This window comes from Sminthopsis crassicaudata, chromosome 1 (assembly GCF_048593235.1).
Source record: "Sminthopsis crassicaudata isolate SCR6 chromosome 1, ASM4859323v1, whole genome shotgun sequence".
Taxonomy (NCBI): Eukaryota; Metazoa; Chordata; class Mammalia; order Dasyuromorphia; family Dasyuridae; genus Sminthopsis; species Sminthopsis crassicaudata.
Window position 1 is genome coordinate 668801860 of NC_133617.1, and position 21288 is coordinate 668823147.

At 32.9% G+C, this 21288-nt stretch overlaps 1 protein-coding gene across 3 annotated transcripts in view; it reads right to left on the reverse strand.

Annotated features, from left to right (window-relative positions):
- PRKAR2A (protein kinase cAMP-dependent type II regulatory subunit alpha) overlaps positions 1–21288 on the reverse strand; it is a 133553-nt gene that overhangs the window by 58028 nt on the left and 54237 nt on the right. For all 3 annotated transcript variants that reach the window (XM_074283222.1, XM_074283221.1, XM_074283220.1), the window contains 4 exons: positions 9216–9251; positions 3719–3768; positions 3014–3097; positions 1667–1773 (listed from right to left, as the gene is read on the reverse strand). In XM_074283222.1, coding sequence (XP_074139323.1) covers positions 1667–1773; positions 3014–3097; positions 3719–3768; positions 9216–9251 — 277 coding nt within the window. The remainder of the gene's footprint in view (positions 1–1666; positions 1774–3013; positions 3098–3718; positions 3769–9215; positions 9252–21288) is intronic.

Below are 21288 nucleotides of genomic sequence, written 5' to 3' on the forward strand. Positions count from 1 at the left end.
TAAGATGTTTTGGTATAATTCTCTCTTTGACTTGAATGATATAATCAGTTCTATTCAGAAGTGATGATGAATTTATAGCTAGACAAAACTATATCCAAGTTATGATATATTTTATGTCAACTGCTCCTGACTTTACTGTGTTGATGATGTATAATAAAAAAAAATAAATTAGGATATAGCTTCATCTTCTAGATGCCCATAGAAAATATCCTCAGAGGTAGCTAGGTGGTACAGTGGATAGAGCATCAACCCTGAAGTCAGGTGGACCTGAGTTCAAATTTTACCTCAGACACTTAACACGTCCTGGCTGTGTGACCCTGGACAAGCCATTTAACCCCAATTACCTCAGCCAAAAAACAAAACAAAACAAAACAACAACAAAAAAAAAACCTGTTATATGTTAGTCATCCCACGAAAGACAGTAAATTTCTGATGTATAATTCTAGTCACCAGAGCATGTCTTTTATTCTGAATGCATTTTATTTTATAGACTGCAATACTGTGTTGCACAACATTTGCCATATTCTTGTATAACCTTCACTAATAATTAATTCTAAACTCTAAAAGATAGCTTTTTGTAATTTCTAGTGACAATGACCAGATTCTGAATTGCCATAATAAACCTATCTAAATAGGTTTCATAAATAAGTTTATATTACTTAGCTACTTCTTTGATGCTTCTTGGGTAACATTGTTGGCTAAGTTCATATAGATACTGCCCAGCTGACTTTTTGATTCCACTCCTGGATTATCACCATTTCCTAATAAATCAATTTAAGCTACTTTAGACAAGTCCATTAGTATGTAGTTTTTATTGGGTTCTGCTATTGTTCAGTGAAGTGATATCTATCCAAAAGTATTTTTCAAATTTTTAATTTGTTTATCAAGTGTTTTGAAAAAGGAATATTAATCTTTCTATATATTCCTTAAGGTGATAAAATCAATGTTTCATTAATATGAATTTTTGTGATGATGATGAAAACAACTTGGGAGTCATGTCTAGAGACAAAGGAAAAACATCTTATTGGGACTTGAGCTGAGTTTAGAGGGAATGGGCTTGGGTATAACTTATATAATTTAAGTTCTGAAGGTTCTAGAATCCATAAACTTAGGTCAATTAGCTAGATGGAGAGGGTGGGTTTCAAATCACTATAGCAAACACAGTTCTAACTTAGAATTAAAGGGTCACAGCTAGAACTACCAAAGAGTTTCTGATGTCTTCAACAAAGGTCAGTCTACCCAACACTGGTTTCTAAAAAATGGTAGAATAGCAAATGTCATCTTTAAGACTATACCTATAACAGATCATTATAAGACACAAAAGAATACCCATAGCTGACATATGTATATGGCTTGCATTTACCTAATTTCTGTTAAATAACGGGGATCTGAGATTCTAAATGGTTTACTATGAAAGAAAAAAAAAACCCAACAAAGGACAATTGAGGCAGGCTATCATCTCAAAGTCTTTGTAGGAAAAGAATAAAGTTTTTGATCCCTTGGAATCCGGAATTTCCCTGAAGAGATGCATAGCATATTCTATTGAAGGTTATCTTAGGGAGGTGGTTCCATGGTCACAATCACTTAAGGACTTTGAATCAGGGATCTTATTTATATTACTAATGCAATAAATTGACTATACAACCTTCAAGGTTCAGTTTCTTACCGTTCGATGACATAAAAGTTATCACCATCATCCCCCTGGTCAATGACATGTTCTTCAGACACCACAGTCCTCTCAAACATGGCATCAAGGACCTCAGACAACTGTTCCTGCAGCATAAACAAAGAACAAAGATGACATTTTGTTGATGATGAGAAGGACTGAGAAGAGATAAGTTGTAGTTGCCAGGAGCTATCTTGAGTTATTTCCAATGGTTGTGCTAATCCTACTTTTGCTTGTTGCCATTTTCTAGTAGATCCTAAACTATGTGCTTTTCTATTATCTAAGAGAATTTCTGAGGCTATTTGTAATCCACAAATTGGCAGTATACTACAATCAGATGTTGGAATGCCTAAAAACCACAGATCACAAGTGAATCTGCAAGTGATTTCTGAAACAGCGTTATCATTAGAAAGGCAGAAGGACATAAGAGAGAAGGAGAGAGCCAGGCTTGAAGCCAGGAAGATCTGGATTCAAAACTTGGTCTTTGACATGTAATATCTGTATGATTAAGAGCAAGTCTCTTGATCACTCTGTGTTCTATACCAGAAGCAGTAGGTCCTAAAGCAAATTAAAATGCAATCGGAAAAAAAATAACAATACAATAGAACATAAATAATACTCCCAGAGATTCTTACACATGATTTAGTGGTCCTATTTCTATTTGAATGAGATCCCACTGTACTACAAGTTGTAGAAAAGATATACACTGAGAGAGGGCACTTCATTACTCAGGAGTTCCCAAATAGTATTAGTAGAAACCAAAGGTCCAATTTTCATTCCTATTATTATCATTTTTTATTCTCTATTTTAACATTTGTTTCTTATATATAGAAAATTTTAGGGCCCAATGTTTCATTTTAGCAGATTACTTAATCCATTCACATTTAAAATTACGATAATTAAGTTTTTGATAAGTCATTTGTTGCTTTTATTTTTTATTTATTTATATTTGCTGAGGCTGTTGGGGTAAAGTGACTTGCCCAGGGTCACACAGCTAGGTTAATTCAGCTTAACACAGTGTTAAGTGTTTGAGGCCACATTTGAACTCAGGCCCTCCTGAATTCAGGGGTGGTGCTCTATCCACTGTACCCTGTCGCTTTTATTTTTTAATCTTTTTCCTTTACTGAGTCATCACGGTGCCTCTGATTAATTTTGATTAATAATAATTAATTTGATGCTTATCTATTCTTATCACTTTTGTTTATTTAACCTCTTCCAAACTATTTTAATTTACTTAACTCTCTCATTTCTTTCATTTTATTTACTTTACCTATTTTTTTTTTTACTTTTTTATTTTAGATAATAAATAGCAAAGAAACTGAGTACTATCACAGATATTGCTGTTACCTGATCGAGATTTTTGAAGAGAAGAATATCTTTACAAGCTTCCTGAAGTCTGGATCTTTGTTCATCAGACTTGGGATGAACCACCTACAAAATAAATACAATAAAAACTCATTTTCTTTTTCTAGAGTGAAAGTTTACATTGTTAGATCAAGAAAATCATGATATATTTATTTCCCCTTAAGAGTGGAGGAAAAAAGAGACACTAAATTTATTCATTGCTTCAGTCAAATCAATCAGTAGTAGTTAGTCATAGATCAGAAGTTATAGCTACCTACCTATTAACCTAAGAAGTTTATCTACAAAGGAAAAACAAAGTACATCAACTGGTCTAATAACAAACATAAAACCTACATCTGACAAAAATGAGACAAGTACCTCAAAATTGGTTTTGTCTCATCTTATCAAATGTTCCATATATATATTTTGTAAAAAACTTATCATGATTTTGGCAATGCATTTTATAAAAATGGATATTTCATTATTTTTGAACAATAAATGGAATTTCAAACATTGAAACACTTCAGAAATCTTTCAAAGGCTATTAATGTCGACGTGTATATCACAGACAGTTTTCTTTAAATTAGAAACATATTTTGTCAGTTTTTTTTTTCTTTTTTTGAAAATAAATAAATAAATGAATGAATCTACCAATAACCAACCTTACTAAACAACAGACATAGCTAAAGGAAATTTGTATTTCCTTACCTTTGGCTCTGTATCATCTTCTTCATCAGGATTGAAAGATTCAGCACATACTTGATAGAGAAGGGGAAAAAAATGAGGGAAAAAAGTGTTATTATAATATTCTTCCTTACTGGAAAAGAAGAATGAGTAAACACAATTTTATTTCTTTCACTATCCTTAAAATACATGATTTTCCCACTTTAAAATAAATAACAATGATAACAATAAATAAATAACATTTAGCCTACCATGTAGTAAAAGGCATAGAAATTTTAATCAATCACTCTATTAGAGTAATTCTAAGTCACCTTTTGGAACAGTTAAACTAATTCAGAGATCCATCAATAGTATTTTAGCATGTCCGTGTAGCCTATCCAAATTTACTATTTTACTATTCCATCTTCATCTTCTTTGCCAATTTGCTAGGCATCAGATGAACATTATTTGTACTACTCTAATTAGTGGTGATTTGCATCAGTGTTTCATGTAGTTATTAATGGTTTATGATTTTTTTTGAGAGTTGTTTGTTCATATCCTATTTATTCACTGAGGGTAATGATATCTACATTAATTCTAACTATCTTGGACTCAGACTTTATCAGAGATATTTGATGAAAAAATCTCATTGCCCAATCCTTGCTGCAATCCAGAGTTTTAAATTTGAAGTTGATAGTACTTATCCAGAGCCTTTTTAGTTACTAAGAGGCTATATTTGAACTCTGTTTCTGTCCCTCTTTAGAACAAAGCATTTTGGTAGATGTTAAAGAAAGAGAGATAAACAGTGGCAGTCCTAGTCCTTTAGGAGATTATATTCTACTAATGGAAAGGAATAGAGAGGTTACAATTACACAGACAATAAGGTTCAATTGGGCAAAGGATGACACAAAGAATACAAAATATTTAAGAAATATCTGAGGAAGGAGAGAACAATCGGTCAATGAATATTTATTAAACACTTATTATGTATCATTCACTATGCTATGTGTTGTATGTGAAAGCTATATATACTATTAAAAAGAAATAATATGTACTGTCAACCTGCCATCTGGGGGGGAGGGGAAGGAGGGGAAAAATTAGAACAAAAGGTTTGACAATTGTCGATGTTGTAAAATTACCCATGCATATATCTGGTAAATAAAAACTATTAAAATATTAAAAAAAAATTCCAAGCAAAAAAAAAAAAAAAAAGGAAATAAAAGAGGAAAGGCATTACAATCAAGAAGGGTTGGAAAAAGCATGAGCAGGTGGGTGGTGAAAGATATGGAATAATGAGTATGAAGTGAGGAAGACTCATCTTTCTAAGTTCAAACCTGGTTTTATACAATTATTATCTGTATAATCCTGGGCAAGTAACTTTACCCTGTTTGCCTCAGTTTCCTTGTCTATAAAATGAGCTGGAGAAGAAAATGGAAAACCATTCCAGTAGCTTTGCCAAGAAAAACCCAAATGGAATCATGAAGAATTAGACATGACTGAAAAAAAATGATTGAACAACTAGAAAAAGTGTCCTACAGAAACTGGGATTTTAGTTGGGACTTGAAGAATGACAAAGAAGACAAGAAGCAAAGATTAGGAGACAGAACATCATGGGCATTAGTTAAAGAAAATGTGTAAAGTCATGAGAAGGAACTTTTTATTCAAATAATAGCAGAAGCTAAGTGGTGGGATGTCAGGTGTTAAGACATCAAAATTATATACAGTGATATGAGAAAATGCTCTAAATCATTATTGAGTAGAGAAATGCAAATTAAACAACTTAAGAGATGTCATCTCATACTTACCAGATTGGCTAAAATGATAGAAGGGAGAAATGCCAAATGTTGGATTTGATGTGGAAAAATTGGAGCATGAAAACACTGTTGGAATTTTGAACTGATCTAACCATTTGGGAGAACAATTTAGAATTATGGCCAAAGAGCTATAAAACTATGTATACCCTTTGACCCAGCAATATCATTCTTAGGTCTGTTTTCCATGATGCTCAGGATAAAACGAAAAAGCTAATGTGTTCTAAAATATTTATGGCAGGGTTAGCTAGATGGCATAGTGGATAGAGCACTGGTCCTGGAGTCAGGAAAATCTGAGTTCAAATGTAGTCTCAGAAATTTAAACTTTCTAGGTGGGTAGCTCTTAACCCAAATTGGGGGAAAAGGGGAAGGAGGAGAAGAAAGAGAGAGATTATTCAAAGAATAATTGAACTACTAAGTTATTTTGAGTACAATAAATGCTTAAATCAACTATAAAAGACCTATGAAAGGAGATGTTATCAACTTCTGGAGAAAGAACTGATAAATAGAAGTATCCATATATTTATAAATCTGTGTCAAATGTGACCTTGTCTATTGTGGGGTGGAAAGGGAAGAAGCGAGACACTTTGGAACTTAAAATGTAACCAAAAATAAATTTAGTTTTAAAAAAAATTAGTAAGAGCTAAAGTGGTCTGACTTGTGCTTTAGGAAAATTACTTTGGTGACTGAATGGAGAATGTATTAGAGAAGGGAGAAATCTGAGATAGGCAGTTGCATGAACAAGTCCAGATATCCTAACTCCAAGATGATGAATGAGGGCCTGCAATTCAGTGGTGACAGTAACAGAAGGGAGAAGAGGAAACTGACATAGTTCTAGTAATAGATTATAAAACAAAGTAATGGGGGAGCAGTGAATGTCTTTCTTTAGATAGGCGTATACACATCAATGACATGTAGACATATAGAGGTTCTTAACCTGTTTATATAGCACAAAGCACAATTACTGACACAAAGTAGATAAAAAAAAAAAATTTCTTCGTATTTTCTCCCTTCTCAGATTTTCCTCAAGTATATGTTATCTTTGTGTCTTTCTCTCTGCCTAATCATTCTTTTATGTTGTCCATTTACATGTCTGAATCTATATGTCAAATTCATTGACCTATGGTTGCAGGTCCTTTCCTATTTTTCTTAGGCAATTGTCTATAAACACCATTCTCCATTTGAATCTTCTGCAGTCTGGCTTCATAACTCAATTCATAAGCTCAATTGAAGCTGCTTTCTCCAAGTACCACTGACCTCTTATTTACAAAATCTAATAATGACTTTAAGTCTTCATTCTTCTCAACTTCTTGGCAGCATTTGCCACTGCTAAACAAGATCTCCTCTTAAATTCTTTCTTCACTGGGTTTACATGATGCTGTTTGCTCTTGGTTTTTCTCCTTCCTGTATGACCACATCTCATGCTCTTTTGTCATGCCCTCAATTATGAATGTATTCCTAAGACTCTCTGCTTTCTCTCTTATTTATAAGCACCTGTACATTTAATTATCATTTCTATGCTAATGAATCTAATATCTATGTATCCAGAACAAGTCTGTCCTTTGAGTGCCAAAACCACACATCATTATAATCTAGGCATCTCAAACTCAACACAACCAAAACAACTCATTTGGTTTTACCCTAACCAACTCTTTATACAATTTCCCTAATTCTGTTGAAGACATCACTATCCATTTAGTTAGCCAGGTTTAATAATTTAAATATCATCCCTGACATTCTCATTCACCCCAAAAATCCAGCGAGCTAATATATCTTGTTTTAAACCTCCCCAAAGCTATTCCTTTTTCTCTAGCTACACAACCATAGCCCCCCTGCTCCAGTGAGACACCCAGTTCAGGTACTCATCATTTCTTACCTGTACTATTACAAGAGCATAATTTGTTGAATATCTCAAATCTCTCTCTATTCTAATATGTCTTTCATATATTTGCCAAAACAATTTTTCTAAAATGCAAGCCTGACAAGGTTACCCCTCTCCATTTATTCTACAGGCTTTCTATCAATTCCTTCTCTATTAACCATTCAAAGCACTTTTAATCAGGCTTTAATTTACCTTTCCCAGCCTTATCACATACTTCTTCGGCTTTGTATGTATTACCCATTACTCCTGGTTCTTTCTGGTCAAATTGGTCTTATTGTTCCGCACATAACATGCCATCCACTCTCTCCTCTTCTTTCTCTATACCTTTGCACTGGCTGTCTCTCCAAACTAGAAATGTATTTCCTCTCTCTTTGAATTCTTACTTTCCTTCTCAAGCCTCAGCTGATAGTCTCCTAAAGCCTTTCCTGATCCCCTTACAGCTGCTAATCCCTTCCCTTCCCCATATTTATCTTGTATTTTATTCATCCATTTTGTCTGTACCTACACAAGTCTAAGTTGTTTCCCAGGGAGATTGTAAGCTTCTCAAAGGCAGGATTTAATTAATTTCTGTCTTTGTATCTCTAGCACATAATATACAGTTAATTGACTAGTACTAGAAAGAACACTGAACTTAGGGATTCTAGTCCTATTTCCATTATTCACCAGCAATACCAATCAAGCACACTTAAACTAACTTATCTTGAAAATGTGAATAATACCAATTATAACACTTATCTTTACAATGTTGGTGAATGAAACAATGTATGTGAAAGTGCTTTACAAACTGTGAAAGCATATGCAAATACAACTAAGGTCAAAATGGGAGCATATGTTAACATTAGATTATCATAACAGCAGCTTCAACTGCTCTATAAATATTCAAAGCTGGAAGAATACATTGGTATCACATGTCACTAAATAGCCATTCAGATTTTTATGATATTTTAAGATTTCTTAAATGCTTTTTTCACAAAAATCCTGAGTTAAATATTACTGTTCCATTTACAGATAAGGAAACTGAGTCTGAGAAAATAAATGACTAGTCTGAAGAGAGACAGCTAATAAATAGCTGAGTCCAGATATCCTAACTCCAAATTCAGTGCTGTCCCGATCATAATTGCTCCTCAAAGACCTGAAATCATCAACAGCTAAACCTCATAAAGGAAATCTTCTTGTTTGTTCTTCTGAAAACAATACTGCCTTCCCAACTAAGTTTAATATTTTGCCCATATAATCTTCTTATTAGCTGGAATTTAGTCATTAGTTCATCTAAAGGAAACCAAACTTTGTATTTTTAGAGAAAACAATAGCAACCTGAAAAACAAACATTATACGGCATTTAAAAAGAAAGCTAGTAAATTTCTTTGACTGCACATTTCCAACACAAATAAAAATTAGCTTTCTTGAAAACAAAGCCTGGTGGGGGGCAGCTAGGTGGCACAGTGGATAAAGCCCCAGCCCTAAAGTCAGGAGGACTTGAGTTTAAATTTAAACTCAGACATTTAACACTTCCTAGTTGTATGATCCTGGGCAAATCACTTAATCCCAATTGCCTCAAAACAAACAAACAAACAAACAAACAAACAAACAAACAAACAACAACAACAACAAAAATGACAAAGCCTGATGAAATAAATAGCAAAGCTAGGCTATTTCCAGATTGTGAAAATTAAAAACTAAAATGCAAAAATATATTCATTTATATTGTCTGTAACAATGCCATGTGAAAAAGCCAGCAAACCGTTTAACAAATTATTAAAGGAAATAATATGAATAATAACTGCAAGTATACATTTAAAAGAAAACTTGGGGACTACATTGAAGATGTGGGGAAGAGGTATATACATACCTGATACTCTTCTACAGTATCTGTTAATAACTGGTGCTGCAAAAGAAAGAAAAAACAATCAGTACTAAATATTTAAATTCTGATGTAAAGTCATAAAACTACATTTTAGAATATTTCTTTTCTCATTTTATATGGATGATAACATAAGTGTTTGAATGCCATACAGAGAATTTTAAGTATTTAAGTATAACTTTTCAACTAATAATTTTAGTCACATTTTTATTAATCTCTTGTTTTTATATCACCTTTATTTTCCTTATATAGCTCTTCTCCCTTTTTAATCTATGCCTCCCTGAAAACAAATTTAAAAAAAAAAAAATTAAGTTAAGGAAGATCAAACATTAATTGTGTATAACAGGAGATTCAATATTCCACACATTTAGATCTCATTTCCCATCTTTATAAGCTCAGGAGAGAGGAATTTTCTCTACTATCCATTAGTAGTACTAGGCCCAATATTACTATTTAAAATATTAATAATAATAGGCCCAATAATACTATCCATTAAAACCTTCTGTTTGCATATTCTAAATGACAGGATTTTGTCTTAAATATTTATCAAATACTTTCTTCTCAAAAGTTACTTTTTCTTTTTTTTCTGGGCAAAGCATTCTTTTTTGCTATATAAATTTTTAAAAACTATATAATTAAATTTTCCCCTTATTTTATATTTTAATAACATTTAATTTTATTTAATATATTTTAATAATAATTTATTTCCAGGTATTCAGCATTAATGTTTTGTTCTCATTCATATCATTATTTCTACTTTACATGTTTTAAGTCAAATCCTCACTAAAAAAGTGACAAACTTATTTGCAACATTAATAAAACTATCTGAAATTTCATCAACACCCCTCAGATTAATTTCTAGATCTTATAGGAAATATCAATTCAATAAAATCATATAAGCCATGACAAAAATTCTGTACTCTGCATTTTATGCCTGCCAGAAACAATTCTAAAGTAGTTCTGCTTAGAGAAAAATCCAAATTGGCTGAATCCCCCTCATGTCCTTCAAAATTTCTATAATATAGGCCATTTTGAAGTTATAACATTCCTAAACATAGAAAATTTCTGTCAAGAATGGGCAAGAGGTCAAAATTTAAGTACAGTTCAGTTAACAGTTTATTTCATTAAAGTTCATTTAAAATGTTGGTGCACCCCTGGCAAATCATTTTCCTAAAGCTTCATTCAATCCCTTTTTTTGATGAAGTTTAGATTTTGGAAACAAAATGAAATTAGGGTTTCTGGTGGTCAGGGAGTTAAATGATAAGGTCTAGTGGCAGGTTCAAGGTTCAGAGAGCCAAATGGAGAGGTTTGCCTCCCTTGCACCCCCTTGGGATTTGGCACAAGGGTAGGGAGTTTTGGGGACTCCCTTCTGGTAGTACAGAGGTTCTCTGTAAAGGAATTTACAGACCCAAAAACCTAGATTGATAAAAGAGGTTTATTATGGGATTAGAAGCATAAAGTCTGGTTAAGGAAACAGGTGAGGATAAAGAGAGGATAGCATTGGAAAAGAATATTATTCCAGCGAGCAGATCTATGGAAAAAGGAGTTTTGCACTGAGAATGCAGTTCTCAGTGGGCAGAAAGTCCTGGCAGTAAAGGGAACTGCCAAGGTCCATATGCAAAGACCTTAGCTGATGGAAGCTCATTATATTGCTTGTCTTGGTGGGGGTTGGGAAACCAGAGCAGATCAGAACCAGTGGGGGCTGGGAGAGCCCAAACAGGCTCAGATCCAGTAGATCTCCTGGATCTCCTATTGGAATTCAAAGGGATGCTTTTGACCAGGATTTTGTGAATCAAAGGCCCTGGCTTCTACCAGGAAGCTGGGACTGATATGTCTCAGCCAGGAGGGGCTAGGAATCTGAAAGGAATCACAAATCAATAGGAAATACAGTTTCTTAAAGGGACCACAACCCACTTCATTCCCCACCTCAAGCAGTTAAAACTTAAATTCATTTAAGGGAAAAAGAACTTGGGACAGGGTCTTTTATTGAGACAGAATTGAAGGAGATTTTCTCCTTCAAGGATTTTCAGAGTTTCAGGTCCCTTCTTCATTCTGACTCTTCCCTTTAAGGATTTTCCTTTCTAACAAGGTGAATTGGAGAAACTTGTATTAAATAATCAAACTTCTTTCTTCTCTTAATTTGATTGTTACTTTAAGTCAGTCAGGGAAAGAAGATAATGCCCTAATTTTATCCTCAAAGAGAACAGTTTCCCCTAAACTTTGTACCTCAAAAACAGTAGGTAGGCCTTTAAAAAAGGAAAAAGAGTGTATGAATAGTTAAAGAAAGAAAAATTAGATTTTTAAACAGGTGGACCAAAAACTAAAATAATGTCCTAATAGCATCTTTTAATAGGGAAATAAATAGAAAAGAGGGAAGAGAGTGTGGTTCAGAATACTTTCACAAATTTTCTTTAAAGGGGATAAGAAGGTTTTTTTTTTTTTTTTTACCCTGATCTAAAATAGATTTCTAAGTTTGCATTAGGAAAAAAACAGGCATGTTTTTAAATTTTAAAATGTCTCATCTTGATAATTTTAAACACATATTATGCCCCCTGTATTTGTAGTGCTTTTCCCTGTCCTCTATAAGGAACCTTACTGTTTCCATCTATTTCAACCTGGGCAAAAATTCCTTTTACAAAATCCATTTATACTTGTTACCAAATCAGTGCAATTACATAATGGTCATACTTTACTAGAGAACTATGCCCTGCAGAGGAACTGTCCTAGTCAGATCAATATTCTCACTATTTCCCAAACATATTCACATTGTTTACAATAATAAAGAGGAAGAAACAGTAGCTGCTTTTGTTCATATTATTTCCCTGCTCCTTTCCTTTTATCCATTTTTCAAAGAGTTGTCCATCTGTCATCCCCTCTATGAATCCTTCCTTGAATACTCTAGCTCAGGAAAATCCCTCAAGATTTGTGGCATGAGTTTGACACTTAAATATTCCCTTGTAACATATCTTCTGTTATTTAACTTTTCATTATGGATTCTTTTCTCCTAAATTTGTCCTTCAGGTGATCTTATTTTTTCTATTCCTATGGTCACATGGCTATAAACACTTGCTGAGTGTAACAGTTGAAAAAAAAATCTTTTTCTTTCTTTCCAAATGTCTGAAATAGTGGATGTTTGATGCATTCTCAGGAAAGCTCTCAAGTTGAAGCAGATAGTGGTCCCTTTAAGAAACTTTATTTCCTATTGATCTGTGATCCCTTTTCAGATTCTCAGCCCCTCCTGTCTGAGGCATATCCTCCCTAGATAAGTTATCTTTCCGGGATGCCAGAGCCTTTGATTCAATTACAAATCCTGGTTAAAAAGCATCCCTTTGAATTCCAATAGGAGATCCGGGCTGTCCCAGCCTCAACTCTGACTTCCTTGAGCTGCCCCAGCTTCCACTGGTTCTGATCTGCTCCGGCTGTTCCAACCCCCACTAAAACACACACAATAATAAGCTTCCATCAACTAAAGTCTTTGCAGATGGACTTTGGTAGCTTCCTTTACTGCCAGGATCTTCTGGCCACTGAGAACTTCATTCTCTCAGTGCAAAACTCCATTTTCCATAAATCTGCCACTCTATCCATAAATCTGTCAGTCTCTTGGAAAACTGATTTCTTTCTAACAATAAACTTTCATTTGCAACTAATATTTCAGAAATGAGTGAATTCTTTCATTCCTAAAACCTGTGGTCGATTTAAAGGGGATTTTTAATTCTCTTAATAGCCACTAACCTCTAGACCATCAGGAATCTAGACCACTCAGAGCAGCATCAAAGTGAAATGTTTAAACAATGTAGCAAGATAAGTTCATCATCTTTATGTCAAGAGTAGGTACTTTCAGAAAAACAAAAATTTAAAAATTCTAAGGTAATGGTTTTAGAAATATGCTCTTCAAATAGAATAAGCTCTAATTAGAAGCATAACATCTTATGTCATTGCGAAATGTGCTAAGTTCTGAAACTAATTTTTATATCACAGTACAACTGATTTTCCTTAATCAAGAAATTATCTATGTAGCAGAACAAGACAGAAAAATTAAAAGGTCAGTTTGTCCTAATTATCTAAATTTAATGCTGGGTGTTTGGCAAAATGTACTATCAATATAAAATAATAAGAAAGGAGGAAAAATTCCAGGGAAAACATATATATGTTATCATATACATAGTATATGATGTCAAACATTGCTGAAGAGAAAAAATTTCAGTTTTATGATCCTTGTTGACTTTCTTATTCTTTCCTCACTAAAGTCATACTTTTGACACTGACAGATAAAGCAATGCTCCAACTCTGAGACATAACTAGATACTTTTTTTCCTATCACAATCTTCTAATTTGCCTTGTCTTGCTACACTCCATCTACAGCCAAGGTCCCCAAACCATTCCTTTGCTGGACAAGACCTCCTACTCAAAAAGGATTTAATTATTTCAATGACCTTGCTACAAAGAATTTCTGGCCCAACTAAATGTATATCAGGGACCATTATGTCAACTTTTAAGCTTAACCTGACTCTTCCCAAACAATCCATTTAATATGAACTAATGTAGACCTGGCCCATAACAAAAAAGCCAGAGAATTTCTAAAAAGCCCTGGTTTCAGTTTGGTAATTTATTTCTTGTTATTTTTCACACACACAGATATCCCATATGTATAAATCCATATATATATTTTATAATATGATCACTAAGGTCACCTATCCATTTAGAATGTATTATGATGGACATATGTTTTGAATGATTATGCTTGCCTTCTCAAGGAGGAGGGAGGGAAAGGAAAGAATTTGGAACTCAAAATTTTAAAACTCAAATGTTAAAAACAGGTTTTACATATAATTGAAAAAATAAAATAAAATATTTTCACATTAGAATGCATTGCGAAATACAGTGCAAGACGTTGGTCTCTAAAGCCTACCTTCTGCCAGACTGCTTTCCAGTTTTCTCAGCAGTTTTTTAAAAATTAAATAGGAAGTTTTTCTCTGGGTAATTTGTGTTTTCTCTTTTCTCAAACAAGGGATTATTGAGTTCTACTGTCTCTGAATTTCACTCCTAGTCTATTATTATTATTCTAATCTGGTCTTGTCTCTCCAGTCTTTAGTCAATACCACATGGTTTTGATGACTGTTGCTTTACAGAAGAAAGTATTATTCTGCCTTCATTTATGGTTGTTTTTTTTTCTTTCTTATCATTTCCCTAAATGTTCTAGATCTTTTGTTTTTCCAAATGAATTTTGTTATTACTTGATTAAGTTCTATAAAGTATCCCCTTGCAATCTCATTGGCATGGAATTAAATGGGTAATTTTGATAGAATTATGAATTTTATTATAGCAGCATGATTCAACCAGGAGCAATGAAATACTCCCCCAGCTATTTAATTATTCATTCATTGATTCTTTAAGGAACACTTTGTAATTGGATATACACAGGTGTTGTGTGCTTTGAGAGGCTCATTACCAAATGTTTTATGCATTTAGTAGTTATGTGGAATAGAATTTCCCATTCTACTATATTGCTTTTTATGTTTTGTTACTATTCTACAGAAATACTTTACTTTTAAAAGAAAACTTTACTTTGTAACCTGAAACCTTGCTGAAGCTATTAAAATTGCATCAATGTGCTGATTCCCTGGCATTTTTCAAGTACTCCATCATATTACCAGGAAACAGAGATGGTTTTTAATCTCCTCTTTACTTATATACTCCTTTCATTTCTTTCTCATCTTATTGCTGTCACTAACATTTACAGAAATCTAATTTACAGGGCATAGAAATCTAATTATAGGAGAGTGGTTGGGATGATAAGAGGGAGAGCAGGTTGGAGGAAGGGGTAGTCAGAAGCAAAATACTAAAAGGAGAAAGAAGAGAAAGGATAGAATAAATGGAGGTGGGGAATAGAATGAAAGGAAATAGTCAGCAATAATAAATGTGCAAAAAACTTTGAAGCAAATTTCTCTGATAAAGGCCTCATTTCAAAACAGAGAACTGAGTCAAATTTATAAAAATAAGAACCATTCCCCAACTGATAAACAAAAGACATGAATAATTTTCAGATGAAGTACTCAAAGCAAAGCAGAACTCACTATTGATTGGAGAAATGTAAATTAAAACAATTTTGAGATACTACACACCTCATATCTATTAGATTGGCTAATAGGAAGAAAAAGAAAATGACAAATGTTGGAAGGGATATGGGGAAAATTAGACATTAATGCATTGGATTTGTTATTATTTTCTTTTTTAATTTTTTTGTGTCCCAAATTTTTTCTCTCTTCTCCCTCCTAAGACAGCAAGTAATCCAATATATATTAAACATGTGCAGTTCTTCTATTCATATTTCCACAATTATCATGCTGCACAAGAAAAATCAGATCAAAACGGAAAAAAAAATGAGAAAAAAAAGAAAAAGCAAGCAAATAACAACAAAAAAAGATGAAAATATATGTGATCCACACACAGTTCCCATAGTCCTCTCTCTGGATGCAGATGGCTCTCTCATAAATGCATTGTTGCTGGAGTTGTGAACTGATTGAATACAATTTGGAACTGTGCCCATAGGCCTATAAAACTATGCATATCCTTTGACCTAACAATACTAACAATACTACTACTAGGCCTGTATCCCAAAAGAGATTTAAAAATAAAATAAAAAGGAAAATGTATAAAAATATAGCAGCTCTTTTCTGACGGCAAAAAAATTGAAAATTGAAAGAATAACTATCAATTGGGAATGTCTGAGCAAATTGTGGTATGTGATTATAAAGGAATACTACTGTTAAAATGATAAAATTATTAAAAATAAAAATTAATTTAAAATAATGATAAAAATAAAAGTATTGAGAAGAACAATAAGAAAAACATGTAAAGATTTACAAGAGCTGAAGCAAAGTGAAATGTATTGTGTACAAAGCATCAGTAATATTGTAAGATGATGGGTTGTGAATGACTCAACTATTTTCAGCAAAACAATGATCCAAGACAACACTAAAGGACTTATGATGAAAAATGGTATCCATCCCCAGAGAAAGAAGTGATAATATATGATTACAGACTGAAGAAAACGGTTTTTACTTTATTTTTCTTGAGATCCTTTTTTTTCCAGGGGGAGGGGGGAAGAAGAAGATCATTTATGTTTTCTACTCTCTTTCTTCTTAAATCTAGATTAGCTAAGGCTTTATCAATTTATTGTCTTTCCAAAGAATCATATTTTAGTCTTATCTTTTCTAGGGGTTTTTTAAAAATTTCCAATTAATTTCTTCACTAATTTTTAATATGTCATCTTTTATGTTTTTAAAGGTTTATTTGTAAGTTTTCTAATTTTTTATTTTGTTAATATTTATAATATTACATTTATATGATTTCCCTCCACTTCAACTACTATAGTTGCATCCCCAAAATTTTAATTTCATCATTATCTTTTTTCTTTTTTTACATATTTTCTTTTATATAGTGGTCATTTTTGAGTGTAATTATGATTTTGTCATTTAAAATTTCATTGTTTAGATCTGTATTTTTTATTTGTGGTCCCTGAACCAATTTTAAAAATTACATTATGATCTATAAATGATATATTGATTATTTCTGCCTTTTTACATCTGTTTGAAATATCTCTGTGCCCCTAGCATGTCATCATTTTTTTTAAAGTGTTTTCTTTTTCAAAATGTCAACTTTTTTTCATTTTATTGGATTGTTTTAAATCATTGACATTTAAAATAATGAGTTAGGTTTATATTTTCCTCTTTCAGTCTCTAATGAGAATTTTCCCAAGTTTTTCTTCTGCCTTTTATTGTGCTGTAAACATAATATAATGTATTTCATACTTTATTTTAAACTTTTTTAAGGAAGCCCTGTTTCCATTAGTTTTCTTCCCTTTACCCCTCTCCTCCTCTTTTCCTGTTTGTTACCTCTTTCCCTTTAGAGTTTTGTTTATTGCTTCCTTTCCCCCCCTTGTTTTTAAACTTGTTATATAATTTCCGCCCTTATATCATATTCCAATGACAAAGTATGGGGTCTGTGAACTTATGAAAAGTTTTTATAATTGTATTTCAATAAAATTTATTTCCTTTGAAATCTTCCATTCTATGAAAGGGTCTATACAATTTTACCAGAATGCCAAAGAGTACCATGAGTTGTGATTATATGATTTTTCTTCAAAAAAACCTTTCTTCTGAACTTGCATATTTCTATGGAGTCCAACTAGTCTTCTAGTGTCCTCACTTTCCTTCTACCTATATATCCAGTTGCCAAGTCTTGCCATCTCTACCTCCACAATAACTCTCACATCTATCCCTTTCTATTCACAAAACCACTTTAGTTCATGACATTATTACCTATCACCTAAACTATTGCAGTAGCTTCTTACTTCGTCTACCTACCTCAAGTTTCTCACATACAATCTAACCACACATTTTTCAAAATTCTTTTCTTAAAGAATAGGTGTGATCTGTCAGATTGGCTAAAATGACAGGAACAAATAATGATGAATGTTGGAGGGGATGTGGGAAAACTGGGACACTGATGCATTGTTGGTGGAGTTGTGAAAGAATCCAACCATTCTGGAGAGCAATCTGGAATTATGCCCCAAAAGTTATCAAACTGTGCATACCCTTTGACCCAGCAGTACTACTACTGGGCTTATATCCCAAGGAAATACTAAAGAAGGGAAAGGGACCTGTATGTGCCAAAATGTTTGTGGCAGCCCTTTTCATAGTGGCTAGAAGCTGGAAGATGAATGGATGTCCATCAATTGGAGAATGGTTGGGTAAATTATGGTATATGAATGTTATGGAATACTATTGTTCTGTAAGAAATGACCAACAGGATGAATACAGAGAGGCTTGGAGAGACTTACATCAACTGATGCTGAGTGAAATGAGCAGAACTAGGAGATCATTATGTACTTCAACAACAATACTGTATGAAGATGTATTCTGATGGAAGTGGATATCTTCAACATAGAGAAGATCTAATTCAGTTCCAATTGATCAATGATGGACAGAAGCAGCTACACCCAGAAAAGGAACGCTGGGAAATGAGTATGAACTGTTATTTTTACCTTCTGAATCCAATTCTTCCTGTGCAACAAGAAATTCGGTTCTACACACATATATTGTATCTAGAATATATTGTAATATATTTAACATGTATAAGACTGCCTGCCATCTGGGGGAGGGGGTTGGGGGAGGAAGGGAAAAAATCTGAACAGAAGTAAGTGCAAGGGATAATAATGTTGTAAAAATTACCTATGCATATGTACTGTCAAAAAAAAAGTTATAATTATAAAATAAAATAAAAATTAAATAAAAAATGAATATATGCATAACCAAAATATAAATAAGTAAAATTTTTAAAAAGAAAAAAAAAAAAAGAATAGGTGTGATTATACTGCTTTCCTATTCAATAAACCTAACCCCTTTTAACTCTGGAATAAAATATCTTTTCATTTTCCATCTATTTTTATTTTCTTATTATGCTTAAAATTTATAATATACACATACTTTTATACAATATACATTTATAATATATATTACTAATACAAAAGCACCTGGGAATAATATATTGGGAATATGTATGTGAAAATTTTTTTTTTACTATTAGAGTCTACAATAAAAAAGGTTAGACACAAATGCTTAAGGAATACAGTATGGTTCTCTTCCATATCAGGCCACCATCACTATCTATTTCTCTAGCACTCAATCTCATCTTAACTACTTGATTCTAATACATATGAGAAAAGAAAAGCAATATTGGGAAGGCATACACTAAGCTAGAATGTATTATGTAGACAAATGGAATTAAAAGTTTGTTAACTGTGAAAGGTCTTGATATTCAAAATGAAATTTTTATGTTACATGCAATATTGAGCAAATGAAAGGGACTACTGAAACTGAATGAAAAGGATCAAACCTGAATTTCAGGGAAAGTACTTTGGCAGCTATGTGTGTAATGAGGTGAGATATGAGGCAGGAAAATCAAATTGGAGGTAATGAGTGACAATCTAGGGGAGAGGTAATATAGGTCTGAATTAGGATGGTAGCAGCTATATGGGTGCAAAAAAGAGAATACAAGTAATGTTGAAGAATCAGAAATTATAATATTTGGAAACAATATATATGGAAAATGTGCTGAAAGAAATCTGAAAAAAAAAATTATCAGAAGAAAATGGCCACTGGATATGAACCCAGTGTATGATGATATATATTAAATCAGAGAGCTCCAAAAGCTAATGAAAATGGGCAGGGATGAAGGGATCAACAGGATGATTTCAGAAAGGCCTGGACAGACTTACATGAACTGATGCTGAGTGAAATGAGCAGGACCAGGAGATCCCTTGTATACTTCAACAATAATACTGTATGATGATCAACTCTGATGGATGAGGCCCTCTCCAACAATGTGATGAACCAAATCAGTTCCAATAGAGCAGTAATGAACTGAACCAGCTACACCCAGTGAAAGAACTCTGGGAGATGACTATGAACCACTACATAGAATTCCCAATCCCTCTATTTTTGTCCACCTGCATTTTGGATTTCCTTCACAGGCTAAATGTACACTATTTCAAAGTCCAATTCTTTTTGTTCAGCAAAACAACTGTTTGGTCACGTATAATATTGTATTTAATTTATACTCTAACATATTTAACATGTATTGGTCGACCTGCCATCTGGGCGGGGGAGGGAAGGAGGAGAAAAATTGGAAAAAAAGTTTTGGCAATTGCCAACGTTGTAAAATTGCCCATGCAAATATCTGGTTAAAAAAAAAAAAAAAAAAAAAAAAAGAAAGAGTTTACTAAACATATTAAAGGAAACAACCAGGATAGGGTGAAAAAATAAATTATAAAAACTTGAAAAAAAAAACACCCACTATCAAAGTTTGTTAAGAATTAATAGTTAACTTTTTCTCCCTTTTGATCTGATTTTTCTTGCACAGCTTGAGAAATGTGGAAATATATTTAGAAAAACTGCATGTTTAACCTATATTGGATTGCTGGAGAGGAGAGAGAGGAAAAGGGAGGTAGAGAAATTTGGACAGCAAGGTTTTATAAAAGTAAATGCTGAAAACTATCTTTGCATATAACAGGGAAAATAAAAAGCTATTATTTAAAAGAAATCAAAGACAGCTAAAATTAGGTTCAACCATCAAGAGAATTTCATTATTTTCTTCCACTGGCTTGGATCCTAAGACTTTCCTGAGTAACATATGCATGCACACACACACATACACAATGATAACAGAAAGCTGATAGCAAAATACAGTATCACTAACCAAATGAAGCAAATACTTCCTTTGTACTATTTCTTTTCTTCCTTCCTCTATATAATCACTTTCTCCAAGCTTATTTGTCACTTCACCCACCTATCTTTTTTTAGCAAACCCTCTTTCTTTCAAAACCAAACTTGCCTAATGAATGATCTCTGCTTTGTCCATTTTCTATTCATGCATTCTCTTAACTCTTTGCAAAATGGTTTCACTCTGTCAAATGCTGCTCATGATAATATCCTCATTGCCAAATGAGAAATCTATTTCTCTATTCTCTTTCTCTTTGAACCAAAAAAGAATGAGTATTTTATGGTGTTGTCTCTCTCTCCCCTCTATATTGATGGACATGGAATCAGAGAATAAGAGAGCTGGGAAAGAGCTCATGGTATATAGGTCAATCCATATATGACTGAAAATATATTTGAAGAATACTATGGAGGAGAAATCCACAAGCATTCCATTCTAATTTTGGACAGTTCTATTTGGAAATTTTCTTTCCCTCAAACTTAAATCTGTCCTCAGGTTAAAATTCTTCTTAAACATGAAAAAACTCTCCAAGGAAAACAGGATTAGTGAGCTGGAAAAAGAAATCAGCTCTCTAAAAAATAAAATGGATAAAATGGAAAAAAATTCCATAGAAGATAAAAACTCAATTGGACAATTACAAAGAGATATAAAAAAAGTGAGTGAAGAAAATACATCATTGAAAATTAGACTGGAACAAGTAGAAATGAATGACTCAAGGAGAAACCAAGAGGGAGTCAAGCAAAACCAGAGAAATGAAACAATTGAAAAGACTGTCAAGTAC